The sequence below is a fragment of the Schistocerca gregaria genome, chromosome X, assembly GCF_023897955.1.
Source record: "Schistocerca gregaria isolate iqSchGreg1 chromosome X, iqSchGreg1.2, whole genome shotgun sequence".
Lineage (NCBI taxonomy): Eukaryota > Metazoa > Arthropoda > Insecta > Orthoptera > Acrididae > Schistocerca > Schistocerca gregaria.
In genome coordinates this window covers 844,755,883-844,780,418 of record NC_064931.1, presented here as the reverse complement: position 1 = coordinate 844,780,418, position 24,536 = coordinate 844,755,883, and the positions used below count along the sequence as shown (strand labels likewise).

Here is a 24,536-nt window from a genome sequence, read left to right as displayed (position 1 = left end):
GTAGCAACTATCAATCAATACATCTTCTATCACACAGAATGGAGGTCCTAGAATGCACCATAAGTGAAAGAAATTATCATTCTCACCCCAAATAAATGTGGATTTGTGAAGAGCTGTGGGAAAACAGATTCTACCCACACTGCTCACCTGCTCATTGAAAAACACCATGAGATGTCAAGGCAACTATATCTGGTCTTCCTTGACCTTGAAAAAACCTTTGAACAAGTTCTGAACTAGTTGATCTGGCTTGGTCTAGAAGAGCATGGACTACCTGAGAAGCTAGTTGCATGAGTCACACACTCTTACCATGAACACAAGAGCTGGATAAATCAGCTGCTGGAGTACTGGGCGAGTTTCCTATTTCTACAGGAGAGTGTCAGAGGTATCTCTTAGCCTCTCCTCTTCATCAGAGCCATGGATACACTCACAGTAGACCTCCAGAAAACAGCACCCCGGTCATTACTGTATGCTCGTGATGTGCTGTTGGCCTCTGAAGACAAGACTGATCTGCAATGTCAAGTGAACACTGGAACGACCACCTTTCAGAAACAGGTCTACGACTCAACATGTAAAAAATGCAGCCTCTCACCACTGATCTAATTGACTTGGATACCATCAGAATCAATCGCGCTGACCTCCTAATGACAAGGACTTTTAACTACCTATGTTTGACAGTTGTTGCTGATGGGAATATCTCTGCAGAAATCTAATTGCATGTGGCTCTAATGGCATTGTAGTCTGTGAGTGGAAGATTTCAAACAGGTTCAAGTTGCAAGTCTCCCACTCTCTCATTGGTTAAGTTGCACTGCATATTGCTGAATGCTGGCCTTCAACAAAAGAAGTGAAACAGTGACTTGCTGTCCTGGAAATAGAGTTGCTCAGGTGGACATCTAGATTAACACTACATGATCGTGTCACAAATAATGAAGTTAGTAATCTATATAGAGTATCACCAATAGTAGACAAGATAAGAGAAAGACATCTACAATGGTATGGGCATGTTCTTAGAGCAGACACATCAGGCAATACTGGTTTTAGTTTGAGACTAAATGGTGAATGCCCAGCAGAGTACCTGCGCAGTGATGGCTTGACACTCTGCTAGAAAATCTCAAGATCTCAGGCCTGCATCTGGATCACACAAAAGATTGGATCAGATGGCAACAGAGAGGCAAAACAGCAGACCCTGTCAGCATTCAGGACAAATGCTGCTGCTGCTGAAGAAGAAGAAGAAGAAGAAGAAGAAGAAGGAGGACATAATAGACTTATTAAAAAGGTGGCAAAAACCATCAAATATAATTAAAACTGGAATACATGTCTTTTCTATAGATGAATAGGCTTGGGAGCAAATGCAAACGTAGGCTTTTCTGTAAACAAGAAAATGAAAATAATATTACTATACTGAAGGAATCTCATACAGAATAGCAAGTCTTGTTTTAAAAACAAACAAGTTATATTCCATAAAAATATTCAAATCACCGTAACAGCTTGCTGTCATCTGATGCAATAGCAGACCTCTACAAAGGACTGATAGAAAACAGAAAATCGCACAACAAGTTTACCATGGGGGACTTTCATGTGAAAGTGGGACAACATGTAACGAGAAATTAATGAAGGTATACATTAGTTATCCTTAACAGATGTGATCTGACTCCTATATACGCCAGACAATACAATGACAACTGCAGTCTGATTTCAACAAGCATGAGCACTTGATAATGAAGACTTTATTCCTGTTCAAGAATCCGTCTATGGTATAGAAGGAATTGTCAAGGAGATATGATTTCAATTTATTTTTGAAGCTATTACTGCTGTCTGTCAGACATTTTATTTCATTTGGTTATTTGTCAAAAATTGTTATTGTTGTATATTTTACCCCTTCCTGTGCCAAAGATAGGTTGAGTGAAGGATAGTGTAAGTCTTTCTTTTTTCTGGTATTATAATCATGAATGTCACTGTTGTTTTTAAACTGGTCCATGTTATTGAGAACAAATTTCATTAGTGAGTAAATGTACTGTGAGGCTGTTGTAAGAATTCCCAATCTTTTAAAAATATGCCTACAAGATGTGCAACTATGAACCCCACACATTATTCTAACCACTTTCTTTTGTGCAGTGAATACTTCTTGTCTAAATGTTGAATTACCCCAAAATATTATTCCATATGACATCAATTATGTTAGCTTACTAATTTCTGTATCCTCAAAATTGGCAATTATTCTGATTGCAGAAGTTGTTGAACCTACTTGCTTTAGAAGATCCAAAATATGAATTTTCCAATTAAGATTCTCATCTATACGAACACCCAAAAAACTTAGTACGCTCTACCCTGTCTACTGACTTCTGCTGATGTGTTTTATTTATTGAAGGAACTGTACTTTTTGCAGCAGAAAATAGGATGTACTGTGTTTTTTCAAAGTTTAGAGCAAGCCCATTTGCAGAAAATCAATTAATGACTTTTCCAAAGTCCTTATTTGTATCATTTTCAATCGGAGTTTCTTTTACTGGATTAATAATGATGCTTGTATCATCAGCAAACAGTGTCAGTTCAGCTTCCTGTTTCAGATAGGAAGGGAAGTCGTTCACATATATCAAGAACAGAAGGGGACCCATGATTGAACCCTGTGGAACACCTAATGTAATTTCACCCCAGTTAGATGAAGTGGCAAACTTATTTAAATCACTTGACCCATATAAGGAAACTTTTTGCTTCCTGTTCTGTAGTTATGACAAACCACTCATATGCTATTTCATGTATACCATAGAATTGCAATTTCTGTAACATAATGTCATGGTTCACACAATCAAATGCTTTGGACAAGTCACAGAAAATTCCTATTGGTGACATTTTACTATGTAAAGACTATTATGTGGACAGTGAAACTGTATATTGCTGTGTCAGTGGAACAGCATTTTTGAAATCCTAACTGTGACTTACTAATTATAAGTATCCTATTGCTGTCGAGATGGCTAACCACTCGAGTATATTACTTTCTCGAAGATTTTTGAAAATGCTGTAAGAAAGGATACTGGCCGATAATTATTGGCATCTGTGGTGTCCCCCTTTTTGTAGAGAGGCCTGACAATGGCATATTTTAACCTGTCTGGGAAAATACCTTGAGTTAGTGATGTATTATGTGTGTGACTCAGAACATCAGCTGTAATTGCTCCACATTGTTTTAATATCTTATTTGAGATGTCATCTACTCAAAGATTTAATAATTTTACTTATTTCACGAGAGGTTGTTAGGTGAAACTTAATCTGACAATTTTTTTTCCAAAACAGACTCTTCCATGTACTGCCTGGCTTTTTCTTTTGAACTGTTCTCACCTGTTTTGTCTCCTACACCTAAGAAATGGTTGTTACATACATTAATTACTTGTGTACTGTTGGTTAGAATCGTCTTGTTCTCTTTAATAGTAATACTATCTACCCCAGTGGTTATTTTTCCTGTCTCCCTTCTAACAACATTCCATATTGATTTTATTTTATTGAAAGAGTTGTTAATTTTTTCTCTAACATAAACATTTCTTGATTTCCTTACAACTTTTCTCAGTATGTTACAATAATTTTTATAGTGTAAAACTACTTCTGGATCTTTACTATTTCTTGCTGTCTCATACAGTTTTCTTTTTCTTTCTGAAGACACTTTAATACCTGTAGTAATCCAAGGTTTCTTTGAAAAGTGTGTGGTGTTACATTTAGTAATATTCTTAGGGAAACTGCAGTAGCCACCAGAAATATCGCGGGAGGTGCACATCGGCACAGCGGGTCACCGATGGTAGTTGCCGCAAATAGAGTCCCGTCCACCAGAGGGCATGCAAGAATTCGGCGTCGAACTCTGCCAGGGGAACAACAACTCAGGCAGCATGGGCCATGCCCAGTCAGTTAACATCGGGCATGCCTAGGACACAGTCCCGGTCTACGCTAAGTGAAGTGCGACGTAAAATGTGAACAGTGTTACTACAGAAAGAATGTTCAAAAAGGGATATAAATTTATCAAGAAATATGTTGCATTTATCATTAGCATTTGGCTCATTATATACATCTGCCAAATTAACATTTCTTAAGCTTTCTCGGAAGTGCTCTATAGATACTAGGTTGAGTGACCTCACACATTTACTTAATGGTTTCAGATTTGTACACTCTGTTAGGGTTTGTAAGTTAATCAGTTGTGCATCACAGTCCGACAATCGATTTACCACAGGGAAAGCATGTGTTTGTTTTACATCCTCTTTCTGTATAAATACATTATCTATTAGTGTGCTACTGTCTTGAGCTATGCGTGAAGGGAAACTGATCACTGAGTCTAAGTTATATGTTGTTAATAACACTTCTAATTCACTTTTACCATCAGAATTATTTAGAAAGTTTACACTGAAATCAACACAGATTAATGACTACTTCTTTTTGTCTGACAGACAGCATAATAGGGAGTCAAACTTATTTATGCACAACTACCAGTCTCCTAATGGGAACCTGTACACTGTTGCTAATATCAATACTACATTACCTAGCTGAAGTTCACATGCACAAACCTCAAAGTGCTGATCAACACAAAATTTGCGTACTTCTACAGTTTTGCATTTATACCCTTGTTTTATGAAAATGGCAACTCCTCCTTTATCCATCCTAGATCTACAATTGTAAGATACTACATTATACCCACTTATACTGACACTATCCATGCCCACAGTTACATGGTGTTCAGACAGAGTACATCAATCTCATTCTTATTTTTGAGATCATCTAAACACACTAATAGCTCATCTACTTTATTTTTTATTCCCCTGATATTTTGATGAAGTAAGTTGATACTGCTCTTAGCTTTACCCCTATTTACTGTACATGAAGTTTCGTTTATTCTATTTATTTTGATTGTCAGCTGTCTGGACCTATTAAACACAGGGATCACTCCTTGTGACTGTGGACCCCCTTACTGTTTCTGCTCATAAAGAAGCTAACTTATTTTTCCACAAGGCAAACATCCCTGTGACACCAAAGTAAATTTTAGGAAAGCTTCCTGTTGGTTGGTTGATTTGGGGGGTAGGTGGCAGGGAGTGTTTAAGGGGGCTTAACAGCAAGATCATCAGGTCCTCATTCATGGTACAGACCACAGATAAGTAATGAGTAGCCTGCAGGCCACATCCAGCCTGTGATTGATTTCAAACCAACCCATGCAAAAAATTCACAAATCTACTCCTAACTGACATCTGATTCCATTGGAAACCATGTGCTCAACAACTGCAATACTAGAATTGTATTACCAAGCTGCAAGCTCAGTTCAAAATTTGTTCATCAGCTCCTATGTTCTTCTGTACTGATACCCTGTTGAAGCTGTAATATATGCTTTTATAACATGAATCTTCAAGACTTTAATATGTGACCTGAAGATGGTCATACAGAGACTAAATTACATTTGTGGTACTAAATGATTTCGAACCTTGTACGACCGATAATGTCAATTTTCTTGTTTACAACACTCCTCCTAATCGTTTGTTGACTGGCATTCCTTACCTCATTGCCGTATTTTGCTTTTCTATTGTTTCTCGTATTAACATTACTAAATAATTTTTGTTCATTATGGCAGGGTGTATACACGGACAAGGGGAAAAAACTCCCATTTCTCCCAGATCTCCCAGTTAAAAATACATTTTCTCCCAGGTGAAAACACACTTTTTCCATGTTAAGTGGCAGTATACTTTCCCTCGGAACTGTAAAACATATCCTTTGAATGAATATGGTTTTATACAGCAGCGTAGAATTTCCCGGCACTTTAGAAAACAAATCTCAGGGCGAAAAAACACATTTTGAAAAGATCTTTGATGTGCAGCAACATGTACACTGCATATTTTCGTATTACCAAAGAATAAATTTGAATTCCAACAACAGGAAAACTTAATGGTTTAAATTAATATACATAGTGTTGCTACAAGAAAAGCAAAGTTTCGCATATAATATTTGTCTCGAAGATTAATAAGCTACAAGAGAAGCTAAGCTTTCACATGTAATGTTGATTTGTTTAGCGCATGTTACACTTTAAGATACATCACACAAATACACCAGTAAAATTTTTAATACCGACATAAATCTCTGATCTTGTGGGCTAGAAATTCTTCTAAATGGCTTGTCATCAAAGAGCTGATTTTTGAAAGGGAGCAAACGCTCTATGATTTAGGAAATTCATCATATGTTCTCACCCATAATTCATCTTGCGTCAAAGGAAATTTACTTTGAAAATAACACTTTTCGAACAACAATTCACAATATTTTCCCACAACCTGTTAGAAAGAGAGTCATTTCAGCAGTTGCCAGACAGCACCAGATAAGAGGCGTCATTGCGCTTGCGCAGCTACAATGATGTAGAAAGCCCTTATGTTCATACGTGTAAAACATTAAAAGATCTTACTTCTTGTCATAAAAGAAACAAGTCATGAGAGTATACTCCAAGAGCGCCGGAATTTCGTGAACATACTGAAATGCATAGTTCGCCTTAAAGTGCACATTCGTATATCCAGATTCCCAATGACTTAGGCCTCGACCTGGCATGAAGTTTTACAGTGCAGTTTTCGGGACGTAAATTTTCTTCAAGTACCAGTACTGCATTATCTCATGTTTGGTTCTTTGTTTTGGCATAATGCAATTAGTGCTAGAAGATGAAGACGTGCACTTGAAATGCAGCGAACAGTTGAAACTAGCCAATAGTGTGGAATTAAACACTTCGTTTCAAATAAATTCAATGCCTCAGCAGGAAACCCTAATAAATGCTAAATTTCTTTAGCAAACCAACAAAAATAACTTTATGGTTCTGCAAGGCGATTAATGCTTGACTGTCAGAAAGGTGGAAATAAAATAAAATCTGAAACTAGTAACATATTTCAGCCTTCTGTAATTATGTGAATATATTTTAATTCACTTGATACCTCCCAGCAACAGAAATCTATCTTGTTTTCATTTGATGTGAGAGCAGTAAACGAAGAGCAAACAGAAAAATCACTAAATGTAAACACGGGTCACCGGGAGACTATCTCCCCCCACCCTCCTATAACTCTGACTGCTCTGCGCATCAGAATGTAAAAAAAAAAACACACTTTTAAAAAATAAGTTCATTTTGTAGTGCACAAGTTTCTGAAGACTCTGATACATAAAACATATATCTTCGAGGAAATATAAGACACATTATTTGGTCTTAAGTGTGCAGTGCAGTGCAGTGCAGTGCCACGCCTCTTCAAACAACATTCTTATAGCGCACGTCACTGTATTTCGCTCTGTGGAACTCAAACGTAGAACTCAAACGTATATATTTTGTAATATCAAACTATTTCAGGACAGTGGAAATTGGAATGTCCTGTAGTGCCTATCCTGTTCCCAGTCCGCCGGTTTGACATTCTGCACAACCCCTCGCAATTAATACTGGATAGGATTATTTGTAACCAGGAGAACAAGATCTCTTCAGAAAATTTGGACTCTTTATTACCTATTAGATAATAACTTGCACTTCTGTGTAACATAAAATTAAATATAGGATACCTAAAACCAGTAAAGACAAGAGACAGGCAAGACAGTACACATTTCTTCAATCCTTGGGTCTAGCGATTTGTCTCTCTAATCTTTCTACAGCTTTACATGGCGTTCTTTCCTTTTTGTGAAAGAACTATCGAAGTTCATCAACATGAAAAATGTAAATGTTGTTGTCTAATACTGAAAAAGCATTTAATACAATTAGTACCCAAGGCTGGTGTGGTTTCTCAATCTGATTACGTCTATTTTGTCACTATGTGCCAGATAAAACAAAGAGGCCTTTCTAATATTGCAGCAATTGTAACACACACCAAATAAGCGACACTGTTTTGGCGGTAATGATCATTTTTATAATACGACAATAAATTCACGAAGTACCAATACGAAATACCTATTTGGCCTACTACAAGCAAAAAGCTTTACGTTAGGAAATAGTTTCACATTTCATTCATGCGCTCCAGTTTCTCATGCATGAGACCGAAAAGTAGTAGAACAAAAATTTTGTATAAATTTTGAATCGTCATATTCTTCCATAATTTGGGTGATGTCCCCGTTTCTTCTCCTACCTCGTTCTAACAGTCTTGTCATCACTAATTCTGTAACTATTCCTACCACTATCAAAACTCATTCTCTCATTAACTTTACTAACTTTGCCACAATCACCGGTTTAGTTATCCAGCAATTATTCTCCGGTTAGGTGTTATTACGAGATCGTACAGCGTGTTTCCTGCTCTACTTTCAGAATGGAACTTAAGCGGCTGCTAGCCGGGGACTGCAACTGGCCCTGTCTACTGTAGCGATCTGACCAAAAATTTCCTGTCAGAATTTCACTTCTTGGATACACCGAGAAGATAATACGTAATCTTTCTTACCTGTTATTCCTGTTAGTTGTTTATTTCCACTCTGGTAGTCTGAATCTATGGATTTCACTAGTAATTATAACAACGCTTAACATTCGCAAACTGAATCAGCCACATAAACAAGCAGCAGTTGGCAATCTCCGATTCGGTTTTATTCCGCTCAGCTCGCATAGCCCCATCCCGTTTTGTCTGCAGTTGGCAGAGACATCATGTACAATATGCATGCATTCAAAAATCAACTAATTCATTCAGAAATCAACTTGGAATGTGTTCAAATACCAGCAGGGGCGTGTTTCAAAATCATATGAATAATCGATAGACCGACGTGCGCTGGATGCTAGGTCCTTTGTGAAACAAGGATTTTTCCTCAAGAATATGAAGTTGCCCCCTCCCCCGGAAATTACGACCCAGTTCAGACAGCCCGGTTTGCCCTCACCCCCCACTAGATCCGGGCCTGCTGCACACGCGTGAATCTGGCAGCTTGGGCGCGTAGGTAAAATTTTTGCAGGTACCATGTGGCTGGTTGGTGCTACTGCTACTTACACAGCCAACAGCCACATTTCTGTAGCCAGAAGCGGGAGTAGGTACTAAAAAGCTTTTGACACATTCTGCTGTTGGCAGACGCTTGTACGAGCATTTTGTTATTTTATAAGGCGAATTTCCTTTGCAATTTAAGTTTCATTTTCATTTTTTTCTCTCGTTCATGTTTTAATGCTGCAGAATAATACTGCGGGTAAAGTAATATTCTTCAGTCAGAGTATCAGTTCTTACCAGACAGAATTACAAAAAAATTAACTGAAAACTCAAAAAACTGAAAAATTCCCAGAATTCTAAAATATTCGCGGGTTTTTCCTGGTTTCCTCCCAGATGAAAACATTCCCGGGTTATTCCCGGATCTCCCGGGTCGAAGACACCCTGTATGGACATATTAGAACACTACAAGCAGTTGCTTTTATGTGGTGTTTTTTTTCCATGATGACATTTCAAAGTGTTTGGCAACCCTTCTTCAGCTGTTTACATTTATTTACATGTCAGCAACATTGGTTCTTTATTAAAGGCATTGCTGAATTTTGCAATGGACATTTTAAGATAACTACTGTAAAATGTTGTAAGTAAATGTACACTGTTGGCGGCACATAAATAAATAAATAAATAAAGACATCTGAAGATGGGGTGGACATAAACTGAATCTACTCTCAAAACAGTGTGTTTTGGTGCATAATTTGTTGGCATGGCATGTCAAGTAAGGGTTGTCAATCGTATCAGTGTGAGTAAGGGTTGTCAATCGTATCAGTGTGCCCATAAACATAAAATTTCACAGACACTATAGTTTTGACTTTATCCACTAGGTGTGCTGCTGTCGCATCACGACATGGTGGCCCATGAGTTTAAGTCAGTATTTAAACCATGTCAGTGGGTCGCCACAGGCCACTGATGCCCGGTATAGACCATCTGGAGTTAGTGACATCAGCCAGAAATCTTATCAAAGCGTGACAATATGTAGAAGTGGTAAAAACCAATGTTGATGCCAGAAATGTGAAATAATTTTATAAAAGATAAAATTATCCAGTCTGCAAGCCAGAGTGCCAACGATGCCGCCCCCCCCCCCCCCCCCCCCACCCCCGGCTCATCTGTAGCAACAGTCATATCCCCTATATCTCACTCCCCCCTCCTCTCTTTCTATAACAGGCTTGCAGGAAACACACTGCAATTACTATCTGCAAAGTACAAAATGGTTGAAGGCTGAACTGTAAAGATCATCATCTATTTAATGTAACATATGAAAGTTTTTACAAAAATCTAGACAACAGCAACCTTTTCTCCTTCAATATAGAAAATATAGAGTGCAACATGTCAACAGAGACAATGGGCATTTTAAAACAGAATCTGAAAGCAAATAGCCAGTTTTCTGATGACGTTATGAATGAAACACTCAAGTTACTACAACAAATAAAAGAAAGAAGTGATTTCACTTTCATAATAAATTTTATTGGCAAGAACATATGTCATCAACGACTTGCCCACTTTCAGGTGCCTTCACAAATAATTTCATAAATCACGTTGAACACACTATTTTCATGCACATACTGACAAATAACTGTAACATACTACATTCAATGTAGTACACTGATGATAACTGAGCAATTACATGTTAAAATTAATAAAAATGTTAAAATTAATAAAAATGTTAAAATTAATAAAAATGTTAAAATTAATAAAAATGTGAAAATATAAATCAACAGAACAGATGAACACATCACATTCACAATAGAAACACACATGATAATCAAATAAATCTTTTAGCACAAGGAAAATATGATGATAAAAGAACAGCTCAAGTTGGTACAACATGACACACAAACACAAACTCTCATAAAATCACAAACATTTCTAAAAGCAAGACATAAACACAGCATAGAAAACTGATGATTCAATAAAAAAATATTTCCCAAAATTAGTAAAACACAGTGGGTCAAACTTTCATCTCTCACTCTCCTGTACACTACAACACCACCAACTACTCACAGGCAGCTACTCTATCCACTTAAAATATTCTGTGGACAGCCCTTCCCCTGTACACACTCACCTCTTTTTTCCTTCAAAATAAAAGACAAATAAAACAAGAAAAAACTATTTTCATGAGAATATGACAAACATTTTCTGTGTAAAGTATAAATATGACCTTTAACCTGTGGCCACGTCCAGGAAAGCACACTAAAAATCATCACATCTTAAAATAAATGTAAGTAACATTTCGTTTCAAGCAAAAATGGGAGAACAGTTTTAGAACTATAATTAATATGTATAAACTAAAATAGTATTTCAGAACAACACTGGCAATGTCTATCATAGAAAGAGAGACCAATGTCATACATAATAAATACTGTGTCATTATTTCAGGGTGGAAAAGGGGTTTTGTTTGTAAGTAAATAGGTCTTTACATTTTTGCATAATTCAAGAGATAAATCAGGTTATTTATTGGATTACAAAAGATAAGAAAAGATAAAGTGGCCTAATGGATCATGGGTAGGTTACATAAGAAAATATGCAGGAGCAACATAGATGTTTTCTACTTCAGACTATACTACATCAAGAAGTCTGGAGGTATCTTTATCCTTTATCTAACAAGTAGTTTCTGTTGATTGTGATAATAACTAATGAAAAACAGATTATTTAATTATTTTAAGCCCAGGATAAGGGTAGCAGAAGGTGTCCAAGTCCAAATCATTAATGATGTCTCAGAAAACATATGGAGAAGTAAGACCATGAAAGTGCTCAGTCTTAAATTACCCACAATCTTTTTTAAGTTATTAACTGATTTCACACACATTATTGTTTGTCCAGCACTGTAACTGATAAAATGAGGTGTTTTTGTTGTATGCTTCATATATGTCAGTCTAGCAAAATATTGTCTTTCACTAATAATATTAGTATGTTTAAATAAACAGCTTGATAATTTTTCAAAGGAAAGAAATAAGGCACATTCTTCTACAACAGTGATGATTTCGTATCATCAAAAGATTTCTTGATCATTTTTCTCAAATTATGCAAGTGTGTGTGTGTGTGGGGGGGGGGGGGGGGGGGGTCCTTTTCAAACAAAGCCATCAATTTTAAACTATGTACCAGTATCTGCATTGAAATCTGGTATATACTACAGTATTTCACAGTACAGAAGTAAGTAAAGAAAAGTAAGTACAAAAAGTGGGTTTACCTTTGCTCCACTGATTTCAGTAGCTCTTTGTCATCCATCAGAGTAAGGACAGTCCTTAATGAATTCCATATATTATCAGACATTACGGTTCCACTACCACCACGATAATTTTGTTGCTGTGATACAGATGCTTGCTGATTTAGTGAAACAAGGAAATGCTGTGCGGCCTCCCTAAGAAACAAAACCCATCTGTCTCCATTTAAATGTCTAAGAAGTGTTGACAATCCACAAATAAAATCAACAACAAAGGAGATAATTTTTACCACTCAAAAAGTACAGAAAACAATATAGATATTGTAGGAAGGTTCTTATAGAATGTAAAAAATTTATGATTAAAGGAGACCACTCACCTAAAAGCAGAAGTGTTGAGTCGCCAATAAGCATAAACAAAAGGAGGAAAACTTGCTAGCTTTTGGACTTATCCTTTGATGAGCTAGAGTGTATTGACACACACACACACACACACACACACACACACACACACACACACACACACACACACACAGCTAGACTGGCAGTGCCAATGCTACTTTGTTTTGCAGCAGGTGGGCTAGTTGTACTGGGGTTAGTGTAAGGTGGGGTGGTGTGTGTGTGTGTGTGTGTGTGTGTGTGTGTGTGTGTGTGTGTGAGAGAGAGAGAGAGAGAGAGAGAGAGAGAGAGAGAGAGAGAGAGAGAGAGAGAGAGAGAGAGGGGCCAGCAGGTAAGGAGAGGGACAGTGGACAGTGGGTGGTTAGTGGCTCAGGAGGAGGCCAGTTTGCTGGCTAGGAATGCAGGAGGGTGGGGTGGCAGGTGTAGTTGTTGCAACTGGTCGGAAGTGGCACACACTGACAGCTACATAGAAAGATGCATTGATAGAAGGTGACAGGATGGAGGAAGGTGCAGAGGCACTGGGTCACTAAGATTGAGGACAGGATAAGTACAGGGACAGAGGCTGCATTTTAAGGATAACTCCTATCTGTGTAGTTCAGAGAAGCTGAGGTGGAGGGAAGAGTCCAGATGGCTCGGGTTGTGAAACAGCCATTGAAGCTGAGCATGCTGTATTCAGCTGCATGTTGTGCCACTGGGTGGTCAACTTCGTTCTTCACAGCAGTTTCACAGTGACCATTTGTCCTGGTGGACAGCTGGTTCATAGTCATAAATAAAAGACTGTGCAGTGTTTGAAGCAGAGCTGATATATAACATGGCTGCTTTAAGAGGTGGAATGCCCTCTGATGGGATAGGATACACCTGTGACAGGAGTGGAGCAGGAGGTGCTGGGCTGGATGGATTGGACAGGTCTTGCACCCAGAAAATTTACCTTCTTTAGTGTGTGCCTATTGATGACTCCATGGTTCTGCTTTTCAGTGAGTGGACACAGCAAATGCAAATGAATTCATCAATGCTCTCTCTCTGTCTCCACATGTGTGTGTGTGTGTGTGTGTGTGTGTGTGTGTGTGTGTGTGTAGCCACCACCAGGTGCAATGAACAGTGTGATGAACTATGTAAAAGAACTTTAATCACAACATGGTGTTATGAGTCCTTCCTTATCCAACAATAGTTAGTGAACCGTATTTCTGGATGCCACATGTGTGTGTGGTTCTAAAAAGTATTTCAATTTTTTTGCATTATCAACAGTATTAAAATAATTTAAAATGAAGGATGCTAACACGTTTTAGTGTATCTTAAATATAAAGATAATGGTGATTACATCCAGCACAGAAATGTGTGAGATTAGATTACCTCTAAAGTCTTATTAAATAGGGTGCTGCATACATGTTGAACATGCTTCAAGGCAGGAGCAGAAGCAGGGAACATTTCTGAATGAAAATAACGCTGTCTCAAAAGAAAATTGCCCTCTTTAGAAGATGGAAGATATGTTGTGGTCAAGAGCAACATGGAGAATCCTATTTTGAGCATAAAGTTGCCCATCATATGGCCAAATGCTTCATGATGGATCATACACATCTGGACTAAGTGTGAATCTTATGTTAGTGAAGATGCTTAAAATAACAATATTAGGTCACGTTTCACAAATAATCATGTATATGTGCAAAATAAAAATAAAGTTGAAACTATCATAATCACATGTCAATCAAAAATGTTCAAATGTGTGTGAATTCTTATGGGACCAAACTGCTGAGGTCATTGGTCCCTAGGCTTACACACTACTTAAACTTACGCTAAGGACAAAACACACACACACACACACACACACACACACACACACACACACACACACACACACACACACACGAGGGAGAGAGTGGCCCATGTGTCAATCCTTTTTTCCAAACATCATATACAAATAGATTAAATTTGTATACATTTATAGTTTCACAATTTGTAAATACACTGCTGGAAATGGAAAAAAGAACACATTGACACCGGTGTGTCAGACCCACCATACTTGCTCCGGGCACTTCGAGAGGGCTGTACAAGCAATGATCACACGCACGGCACAGCGGACGCACCAGGAACCGCGGTGTTGGCCGTCGAATGGCGCTAGCTGCGCAGCATTTGTGCACCGCCGCCGTCAGTGTCAGCCAGTTTGCCGTGGCATACGGAGCTCCATCGCAGTCTTTAACACTGGTAGCATGCCGTGAACGTGAACCGTATGTGCAGTTGACGGACTTTGAGCGAGGGCGTATAGTGGGCATGCGGGAGGCCGGGTGGACGTACCGCCGAATTGCTCAACACGTGGGGCGTGAGGTCTCCACAGTACATCGATGTTGTCGCCAGTGGTCGGCGGAAGGTGCACGTGCCCGTCGACCTGGGACCGGACCGCAGCGATGCACGGATGCACGCCAAGACCATAGGATCCTAAGCAGTGCCGTAGGGGAACGCACCGCCACTTCCCAGCAAATTAGGGACACTGTTGCTCTTGGGGTATCGGCGAGGACCATTCGCAACCGTCTCCATGAAGCTGGGCTACGGTCCCGCACACCGTTAGGCCGTCTTCCGCTCACGCCCCAACATCGTGCAGCCCACCTCCAGTGGTGTCGCGACAGGCGTGAATGGAGGGACGAATGGAGACGTGTCGTCTTCAGCGATGAGAGTCGCTTCTGCCTTGGTGCCAATGATGGTCGTATGCATGTTTGGCGCCGTCTAGGTGAGCGCCACAATCAGGACTGCATACGACCAAGGCACACAGGGCCAACACCCGGCATCATGGTGTGGGGAGCGATCTCCTACATTGGCCGTACACCTCTGGTGATCGTCGAGGGGACACTGAATAGTGCACGGTACATCCAAACCGCCATCGAACCCATCGTTCTACCATTCCTAGACCGGCAAGGGAACTTGCTGTTCCAACAGGACAATGCACGTCCGCATGTATCCCGTGCCACCCAACGTGCTCTAGAAGGTGTAAGTCAACTACCCTGGCCAGCAAGATCTCCGGATCTGTCCCCCATTGAGCATGTTTGGGACTGGATGAAGCGTCGTCTCACGCGGTCTGCACGTCCAGCACGAACGCCGGTCCAGCTGAGGCGCCAGGTGGAAATGGCATGGCAAGCCGTTCCACGGGACTACGTCCAGCATTTCTACGATCGTCTCCATGGTGAATAGCAGCCTGCATTGCTGCGAAAGGTGGATATACACTGTACTAGTGTCGACATTGTGCATGCTCTGTTGCCTGTGTCTATGTGCCTGTGGTTCTGTCAGTGTGATCATGTGATGTATCTGACCCCAGGAATGTGTCAATAAAGTTTCCCCTTCCTGGGACAATGAATTCACGGTGTTCTTATTTCAATTTCCAGGAGTGTACTTTCTAATTTCTGTTAGTAAGAGATTCTGCCAGGATTGAAATTTATTTGTAACCATACACAGTTGTTCCACACACATTTCAGAGAAAGTCCTCATCAGAAATCAGAATGAAGAATAATAAATACAAAGTAATGTATCAATTTCAAAGTACATACGCAAATCACATGACCAAAAGGCATTTTAAAAAAAATGTGTTTGTTAATAAATAAACTACAAGCCAGGCATAATCTAGCATTAGAAGTGCTACTACAGTGATGAAAGACTTCTAATTGGATTCTATATGCTTCATTAACATATTATTTCTTGTTACATGTTTTTATATTTATTATTATTTCTTGTTTGTGCCCTTCCTTCTTTTACAGTTCATGATTCTTCATTCTTCATTTTTCTGTGCTCTCCCATTGCCTTTCCCATTGTTCATTCAACATATACTGCTGCCAGTTTTCATTAACTTGCCTCAGCAACACTTATCATCCTCAGCATATGCTTCCAATAATGTTATGTACAGACTCCAAAGATGTGTGTCATGTCAGTAGTGGTAGAAATTTGAGTCTAAGTGAGCTCCTGTCATTTATTCAGCAATGATGTACAGAAGGGCTTGCCTGAAGTAGTCACAAAAGCACTACCCATCATCATGTTGGGTTTGCCATTGACTGTCAAATACACTAATTTTGATGTCACACTCTTGCATTGGCCCATGTAAGTGTGGCCCAGCACTTCTCAGTCCTTCAAAAACAACTGAGAAGTGCTCAGCACTTACTCTTTCATGGAAACATCATTTTTGAATGTTCCACCCTGCTGGCACAGGTCACCAGAGGTTTAAACCAATTGCTTTGTATCAATAGATATTCACTCACTCAGTACAGTCATTTGTGGTGTAGTATGTTTTAGTTCGCTTTTTTAAGTGCGTAACATAGTATCATTTACAAATACAATTTATTTTGTTTATTTCTTTGCTGTAGTGTGCTTTCATAATGGATAAATTCATTACTCGCTTGTCAATGAAGGAAAGTGATTTGGCTATGACATATGTAGAGACTGCTTCAAATGGCTCCGATTCAACTGCCATATTGAATGAAACAAAGAAAACTGATCATATTGGTGGTAGCCACTCTTTTCAAAACCAGTGAAACAATAAATATAACTGGATGATGTATGATGAGAAGCGTGATAAAGTGTTTTGGTCTGTAAGGAAATGAGTTCCTCTAGTGGGTCCTTTCTCAAAGAAAACTAACAAGACAAAAATGTGATAAAAACATTTGTTGAGAACTGCTAAGACTCATTTCAGAGAAACAGAAATATTTCATCTTTCCAAAACAAAAGACTGCAGTTATGTAACAGAATTTTAAAAGGATCACTCCGATTCATAATGATTAACTGTACTCAGAAATATGATTTTAGATGTGTGTAAATGTAAATGTAATTTCACTGGAATTACGGAAGACTTAGTGTGTGAAGTATGGAAGACAGTGTGCTTCTTTTCCTCAAATATGCATGTCAGCAAATTGATTCCTGAGGCAATGAAATTGATACAGATCAGTTTAACTATACCAGTTTTTACATGTACAACAGATCATTCTTTCTCCACCTTTCACAGATTAGAAGCTTACCTGTGCAATATCATGACACTACAGAAATTGAACGATAACGCTGCCATGCATTTACATAAAGAAGAACCAAAAAAATTGAACTTTGACACCAGTAGCAGCCATTTATTGTGTGCTAATGTGCTACAGCACATGGTCAGTAATACACTAATCTTATGCCATTCCCCTTTGAATGAGAGCCAGAAATCTAACTATAATTCTGCCATTTCTCTTCAAAAGCTTACTGGTATGCAAATAAAATGGACAAACCATGTTTTGTAGCGCCCCCTATGTGATAACTAGAAACCAGTGTTGAGTGCTAAAATGGTGGTCAGCCACACTATGATGAACTCAGAGAAGGGATGTAGCTGTCTGGTTTTTACTGCACATGTGCTGACTTAGCATCACCCCTTCCTGCACTACAAGTGCTACATTGCTAACAGCACCAGGTCAGTATTTTTCTTTGAAACTGTATGTAACCTACTGTGCAAGCGTAGAGTACGATGGATTTTTCAGAAGTCATTGTCATAATGGTCCTGTAGTTGAGTGGTCTTGTGCATTGGCTGACAATTCATTAACCCAGGTTTGATTCCTGCCGTTACTAATATTTTTTTCCCTTAATTTTATTTTCTTCCCCACTTAAATGATTATAAAAGTTGAATATATTTAAAGAGTTCAGTTTATAAATGTAAAATTAAATTCAATGTAGTTATCAATTACTACCCTTGTAAGTCAAAAGGCTATATGGTAGATGGTGGTAAAAAAGAAAGTGAGTATACAAGGAAATTTAGTATGAAAGTGTTTTCAGCAAACAGAACCTCCTCCAGTAGATCTTTCAAGGATAAAGCAAGATTTGGAGAGTTAGGTAGATCTACTTTTTTTAAAATTTTATTTTCATTTATTTCAAACATAACTCAAATATCTCAATTGTCCTAACCTACCATTAAGTTTGAATACTTATAATGCTAGTAGAGAAGACTATTACAAGCAGAGCTTCTGAAATGGTCTCTACTAAAAATTTTAAAAAATGAGCTAAAATTAATCTTCAAGAAAACCAGGGAAACAGAAATCTCCCAGGAGAGTGGAACATGGCCTTGATACATCCATTACACAAGGAAGGCAAACAACAAGATGTTAACAACTACAGATGAATTTATTTCCAACCAGCTGCCTACAACATATTCCCCAAGATTATGCTAACCAGAGTAGAAACAACCCTGGAGCATAATTTAGGTGAATATCAAGGTGGTTTTAGGAACGGCAGATCACATTCTCAACAAATATTTAATCTGAAGTCAATCATTTTCCACAGGTTACTGAATTCAAAAGATGTTTGTAGTTTTCGAAAAGGCCACTGATTCTGTGGACAGAAACTGCAGATTAAATAAAACTGTGTGTAGGAGCATGTTGACGCCCCTTTTAAGTTCCTAGAATATTTCACATGAGTAGGCTATCACAAAAGGTAAAATACTCTCTAAATATTTACTTGTAGAGTATGAGGGATTTTTTAGTGTTAGTGCGATTGCCCAGCCATAATTCTTTCCCCCTCACAATGTTAACAGTGATTGATTTAAAACTAAAATATAGTTAAACAGTTCAATTTATTTAAGTAAAATTAATATATTCCATTTAGTTATGATTATAACTCTTGTCAGTCAAAAGGCTATGAGCCAGTATATTGCAACACACGGGTAAAACTCTGCATGAGCTGCACAGCAGTAAACATTTTCATCAAATGATCCACTGTTTGTAGGAACCCATTCTTTATTAGTGAGAATTAGAAATTACGTAGAGATTTGGAAAAAAATTCTATATGGATTGTGGATTACTTCTTGTATTAATTAATTAGTGTGGAAAAAGAATCCAATAAACAATTATATATTTGTCTTTATCAAATAAAACTGTGTTTTCAGGAGGGTTAGTTTTCAACATTGGCCAACTGTGATTTACAGCACCCACATTGATTTCCAAAAGCCAGTACCCAGTACCCCTGTCTGCATCTACTCATCATATCACTGTGAAATACGTGGCAGAGGGCATGTCCCATTGCACCAGTTATTAGGGTCTTTTCCCCGTTCCATTCACGTATGGGTTACAGTACGCTTGTTCGCCCACTGCTTGAATACTGCTCAGCAGTGTGGGATCCACACCAGATAGGGTTGATAGAAGAGATAGAGAAGATCCAACGGAGAGCAGCGCGCTTCGTTACAGGATCATTTCGTAATCCCGAAAGCGTTACGGAGATGATAGATAAACTCCAGTGGAATACTCTGCAGGAGAGACGCTCAGTAGCTCGGTACGGGCTTTTGTTAAAGTTTCGAGAACATACCTTCACCGAAGAGTCAAGCAGTATATTGCTCCCTCCTACGTATATCTCGCGAAGAGACCATGAGGATAAAATCAGAGAGATTAGAGCCCACACAGAAGCATACCGACAATCCTCCTTTCCACGTACAATACGAGACTGGAATAGAAGGGAGAACCGGTAGAGGTACTCAGGGTACCCTCCGCCACACACAGTCAGGTGGCTTGCGGAGTATGGATGTAGATGTAGATGGGGTACAGGAAAAATGATTGTTTAAATCCCTCTGAGTGTGTGGTATTAAACCAATCTTGCCCTCCTATCGATAACTATGGGAGAGATATATAGGGGATTGTAGCATATTCCTAAAGTTGCCATTTAAAGCCAGTTCTTAAAACTTTGTAAGTAGACTTTCTCAAGCTAGTTTAAGTCTATCTTCAAGAATCCGCCATTTCAATTTCTTCTACATCACTGTAACTCTCCCCTGCGGGTCAAACAAACCTGTCACCATTTCTGCTGCCCTTTTCTGTATACGTTCAAAATCGCCTGTTAGTCCTATTTGGTAGCCTGTTAGTCCTATTTGGTACAGGTCCCACACACTTCAGCACTAAGTCTACCACCTGCTTTACCCATGACTCAATATGATGCTTTTTCGTTTTATGATATGTACAATTTTACATTTCTGAATATTTAAACCAATTTACCAATCTTTGCACGACTTTGAAATCTCAAGGTATGATTCAATATTTATGCAACTCCTTTCAGACACTACTTCATTATAGGTAACTATTATCTGCAAAAAGCCTGAGGCTACTATTAATATTGTTCACTAGGCCATTAATATACCGCGTGTGGCTAAAGTCGTCACAGTCTTTAAGAAAGGTGAAAAACTCAACGCAGAAAATTACAGACCCATATCGCTGTTACTTGTGTTTAGTAAACTATTGGAGAGACTAGTTCAGCAAAGACTAATAAATTTTCTTGATAAGAACCAGATACTATCTGATGCCCAGCACAGTTTCAGAAAAACAAATCCATGACAACTGCCATATATGCGTATTTACACTGCACCCTAGATGCTCTAGACAAAAAACAAAAAGCAGACGGGCTCTTCCTAGATCTGTCCAAGGCATTTGATGTCATAGACCACAAGATTCTTCAACAAACTGGAGTCATATGGCATCAGAGGCACCCCACTAAACTGGTTCAGCTCATACCTGACAAATAAGGAAACAAAAAGTGTCAATAAAACATAACAACCAAGGACATATCGGAACATACTACTCTGACTATTGCAATATTAAACAAGGTGTGCCCCCAAGGCTCAGTACTTGGACCAGTGCTCTTCCTCGTGTACATAAACAACCTACCGTCAAAAATAAATGCCAGCACCAGTACACTCTTTGCAGATGATACGAGTATCCTCATAACAAGCAAAAATGAACATGAACTCCAAGAGGCCATAAATGGAAATACAGACAAACTTGGTGATTGGTCTGAGAAAAACAAGCTCATAGTTAACACAAAGAAAACCACTTACCAAAACTTCCACCTAAGATCAAATAAAATTATGCCTGATATGAAATTACAGGGTTCCCAAATATCCCCAAATACAGAAACAAGACTTCTAGGCCTATGGATTCAGGATAATCTAAAATGCCAAACACAGTAAGCTAAACAACGTGTGCTATGCCCTACGAATCCTTGGGTACAGCAGAAGCCAGGAAACTGTTCACACAGCCTACTATGCACAATTACACAGTGTAATGCAGTATGGTATTATATTGTGGGAAGACTCTACACATAGCCAAAACATCCTCCTCACCCAAAAGAGAGTTATAAGAAGAATGAACAAGGCAAAGCCAACTGATATCTGCAGTCTTCCAAAAGTTATTCATGCTACCCCTTGGCAGCCTGTATATACTAGAACTATGCAAATTTGTAAAAAATAATATTACAAAATTTAATAAAAATGTAAATGTCCATGACTATGGTACTAGACAGAAAATGGAACTCCATGTTACAGAAATGCGCACCTCTGCCTTTAAAAACTCTCCCTTCAACAAAGGCATTAAAATATACAATAGCCTGCTATCAGAAATGAAAAAAATAAGTCCCTGACTGTATTTAATAGAAAATTAAAATCATTCCTACTTGATCATTGTTTCTAAAGTGCAAGTGAATTTATGCTCCACATGGGTGGAAAGAAACATGAAACAAATTGCAGCAAAGAATTTTGTAGAGTAAAACATTAATGCAAGTATGTACAAAAATGTTGCATCTATATCATCTGCTACTATGCAAATTAAGTGCAGAAAGAATATCCAACCAGGTACTGTTGTGTATATGTGCTAGAGGAATATAGCACTAAAATACAAATGTGTAACTGAGTATGAAATTTGTGTGTCCATAAATTTGTGTGCCCGTAACTTCTCAGAAAATATGTATGTAAGCTCATGTTTGTGTACACCTTTGGCACATTACTTTATGCCAGCAAATTATCACGATGTCCAACATCAAATGTATGTTTGTGCATCACTATGATGTTTTTGAGCCAAAAGTAAGCAACAAAAACAGCCACTACCAATCTGAAATACATAGAAAACCTACTACCTCTGACATTATCAGAAATAAAAATTCTTGTCATCCAATTTAGCACGAATACACATGTTTCAAATCAATGGTTAACAGAATTTTAAAGTCACCTCCTGATAGTAATGTGATTCATAATGAAATAAAAATACTGCAATATGTTCAACAAAATTACTTCAACCCCAAAAAAGTACTAAAATTATATAAACAGTATACAAAAACAAAATCAAGTTGCACACATACAGAAATAGCATTAAAAAAGAGAAGAAAAATCACAAATGTACCTATGCCACAGCACCACACATAGGCCAAGTATCTAACAACATAAACAATTTGTTCAAGAAAACAAAAATTGCTGCATATCACTGAAGCTGGCCAGCACACGAATAGCTCCTCTTATACCCTCTCCCCTTTCCTAATGACTAGCCTATTATTTTCTGGCACTGATCATCTGCAACAAATAATAGCACCCTTCCTCCATCAAAACCAGTCTTGCCCTGCGGAATGGCTGTAGAAGGCTATGTAGTACGTACATGACAATCTTCTGAGGTGCTTAAAAAATCTGATTATTTAATAAATTGGCTACCTGATTGTTAGTATTGATTAATTGGTTGTTTTCTTTAATACAAAAGTCCTCACAAGTGCTTTCCCAGTTTCTCGTAACTACTGTCCACACAGATTTAAAGTCTTTATCTGAATTATTGATTTATAGAGATATTTTTTATTTTTTGATCATTTCCCTTAAGACTTCAGAGTATTTCTTGTAATTTGTCATCAGTCCTATTTACCTGTTTACCCTAACCATTTCAAACAAATTCCTTTTCTTTGCACACATTAGTTTGATTCCTTTTGCAATCCAGTGCATTCTTCATGTCTAATTAGTACCATTTTTGTTTCCTTGGGAAAGCAGCTGCTAAAAATTGATAGAAGCCGATGTATTACTTTATTAAATTTGGGACTAATATCTGTTTCATGATACACATATCCTCAGTAAGCTTCCTGTGTGGCTGCCTAGAAACTCCCAGTAGTGTCTTCATTAATTACTCTTACCATTTTCCATGGTACTACTTCAATGCAGTCATATAAGTTGTTTAGTACGTTTGGTTATGCGTCACGGTCAGATATGACATTCGCTACAGTTAGTTAACGGTTTTCTTTTCAATGCTGGTGGATAAATTGGCTGCAGAATAAATCTTAACTAATATTTCCAAACTGTTTCTTTTATCTGAATCTTTCACAAAATTAAAATTCAAATCTCCACAGAATATCATGTGTCGCCAACAGATTTTGGACTGGCTGCCATTGATGGTAGCTGATGATGTCTCATTTCATACTTAAGGCTGTTAAACAACTGGACACCATTCAGAAACCATAAAACGGTCACATTTGCCTGGCTGAAAAAGATTATGCTCATATTCACAGGTTAAGAATTAAACATTTAACTGGACTAAGTGTGTGTGTGTGTGTGTGTGTGTGTGTGTGTGTGTGTGTGTGTGTGTGTGTGTGAGAGAGAGAGAGAGAGAGAGAGAGAGAGAGAGAGAGAGAGAGAGAGAGTGGGGGAGGGGGAGAAGAAGACAATGCAAGTGTATTATTATTTCACAAGTTTCACACCAAGAACTTCAATTTCAGCTACAAAAGTCTTATTTTTCTAAAGAAGACATACCTGTAAGCACGAAGAGTACAACAAGTAATGCCAACATTGTATCTTGCTCTAACAAAGGCTGGATACAGTTCTAAAGCTCGTCGATATGCATGCACAGCTTCTTCACTCCTTCCACCATTAGCAAGAGTTGCCCCATAACTGTTCCACAGCTGAAAATCCTTATCAATAAAAAATTAAAATGTTATTAAAACCATTGCTCTTGAAAATTATAAAAATATAAAAGTTAAATAATTAGAGCCTGAGAGTATGATAGGAAGGATTTGGGTTTAATGTCCGCTCAATGATGAGGTCACTGGAGAGGAAGCACAGGCTTGGATTGGACAAGAATTGGGAAGGAAACAAAAAGGGTTCTTCTCATAGGAACCAACCTAGCATTTCCCTTAAATGACTTAGTGAAACCACAGAATAACTTACTATGGATAGCCAGATGAAGATTCAATTTCAATGCTTCTTACAGGGTGACAATTATTGAACTATATGAAATAAAATTGTCATAACTTCTGAATGGTTTGCACTGCAACATTCAAACAGCATGATTGGCCGTGGGGTATGATGGGAA

General features: G+C 38.3%; 1 protein-coding gene across 4 annotated transcripts in view; it reads right to left on the bottom strand.

The window, feature by feature from the left end:
* The window catches only part of LOC126297703 (peroxisomal targeting signal 1 receptor-like), a 239,420-nt gene that overhangs the window by 30,450 nt on the left and 184,434 nt on the right, over positions 1-24,536 (bottom strand). For all 4 annotated transcript variants that reach the window (XM_049988832.1, XM_049988829.1, XM_049988830.1 and 1 more), the window contains exons 12-13: positions 23,978-24,135; positions 12,091-12,261 (exon numbers count right to left, since the gene is read on the bottom strand). In XM_049988832.1, coding sequence (XP_049844789.1) covers positions 12,091-12,261; positions 23,978-24,135 — 329 coding nt within the window. The remainder of the gene's footprint in view (positions 1-12,090; positions 12,262-23,977; positions 24,136-24,536) is intronic.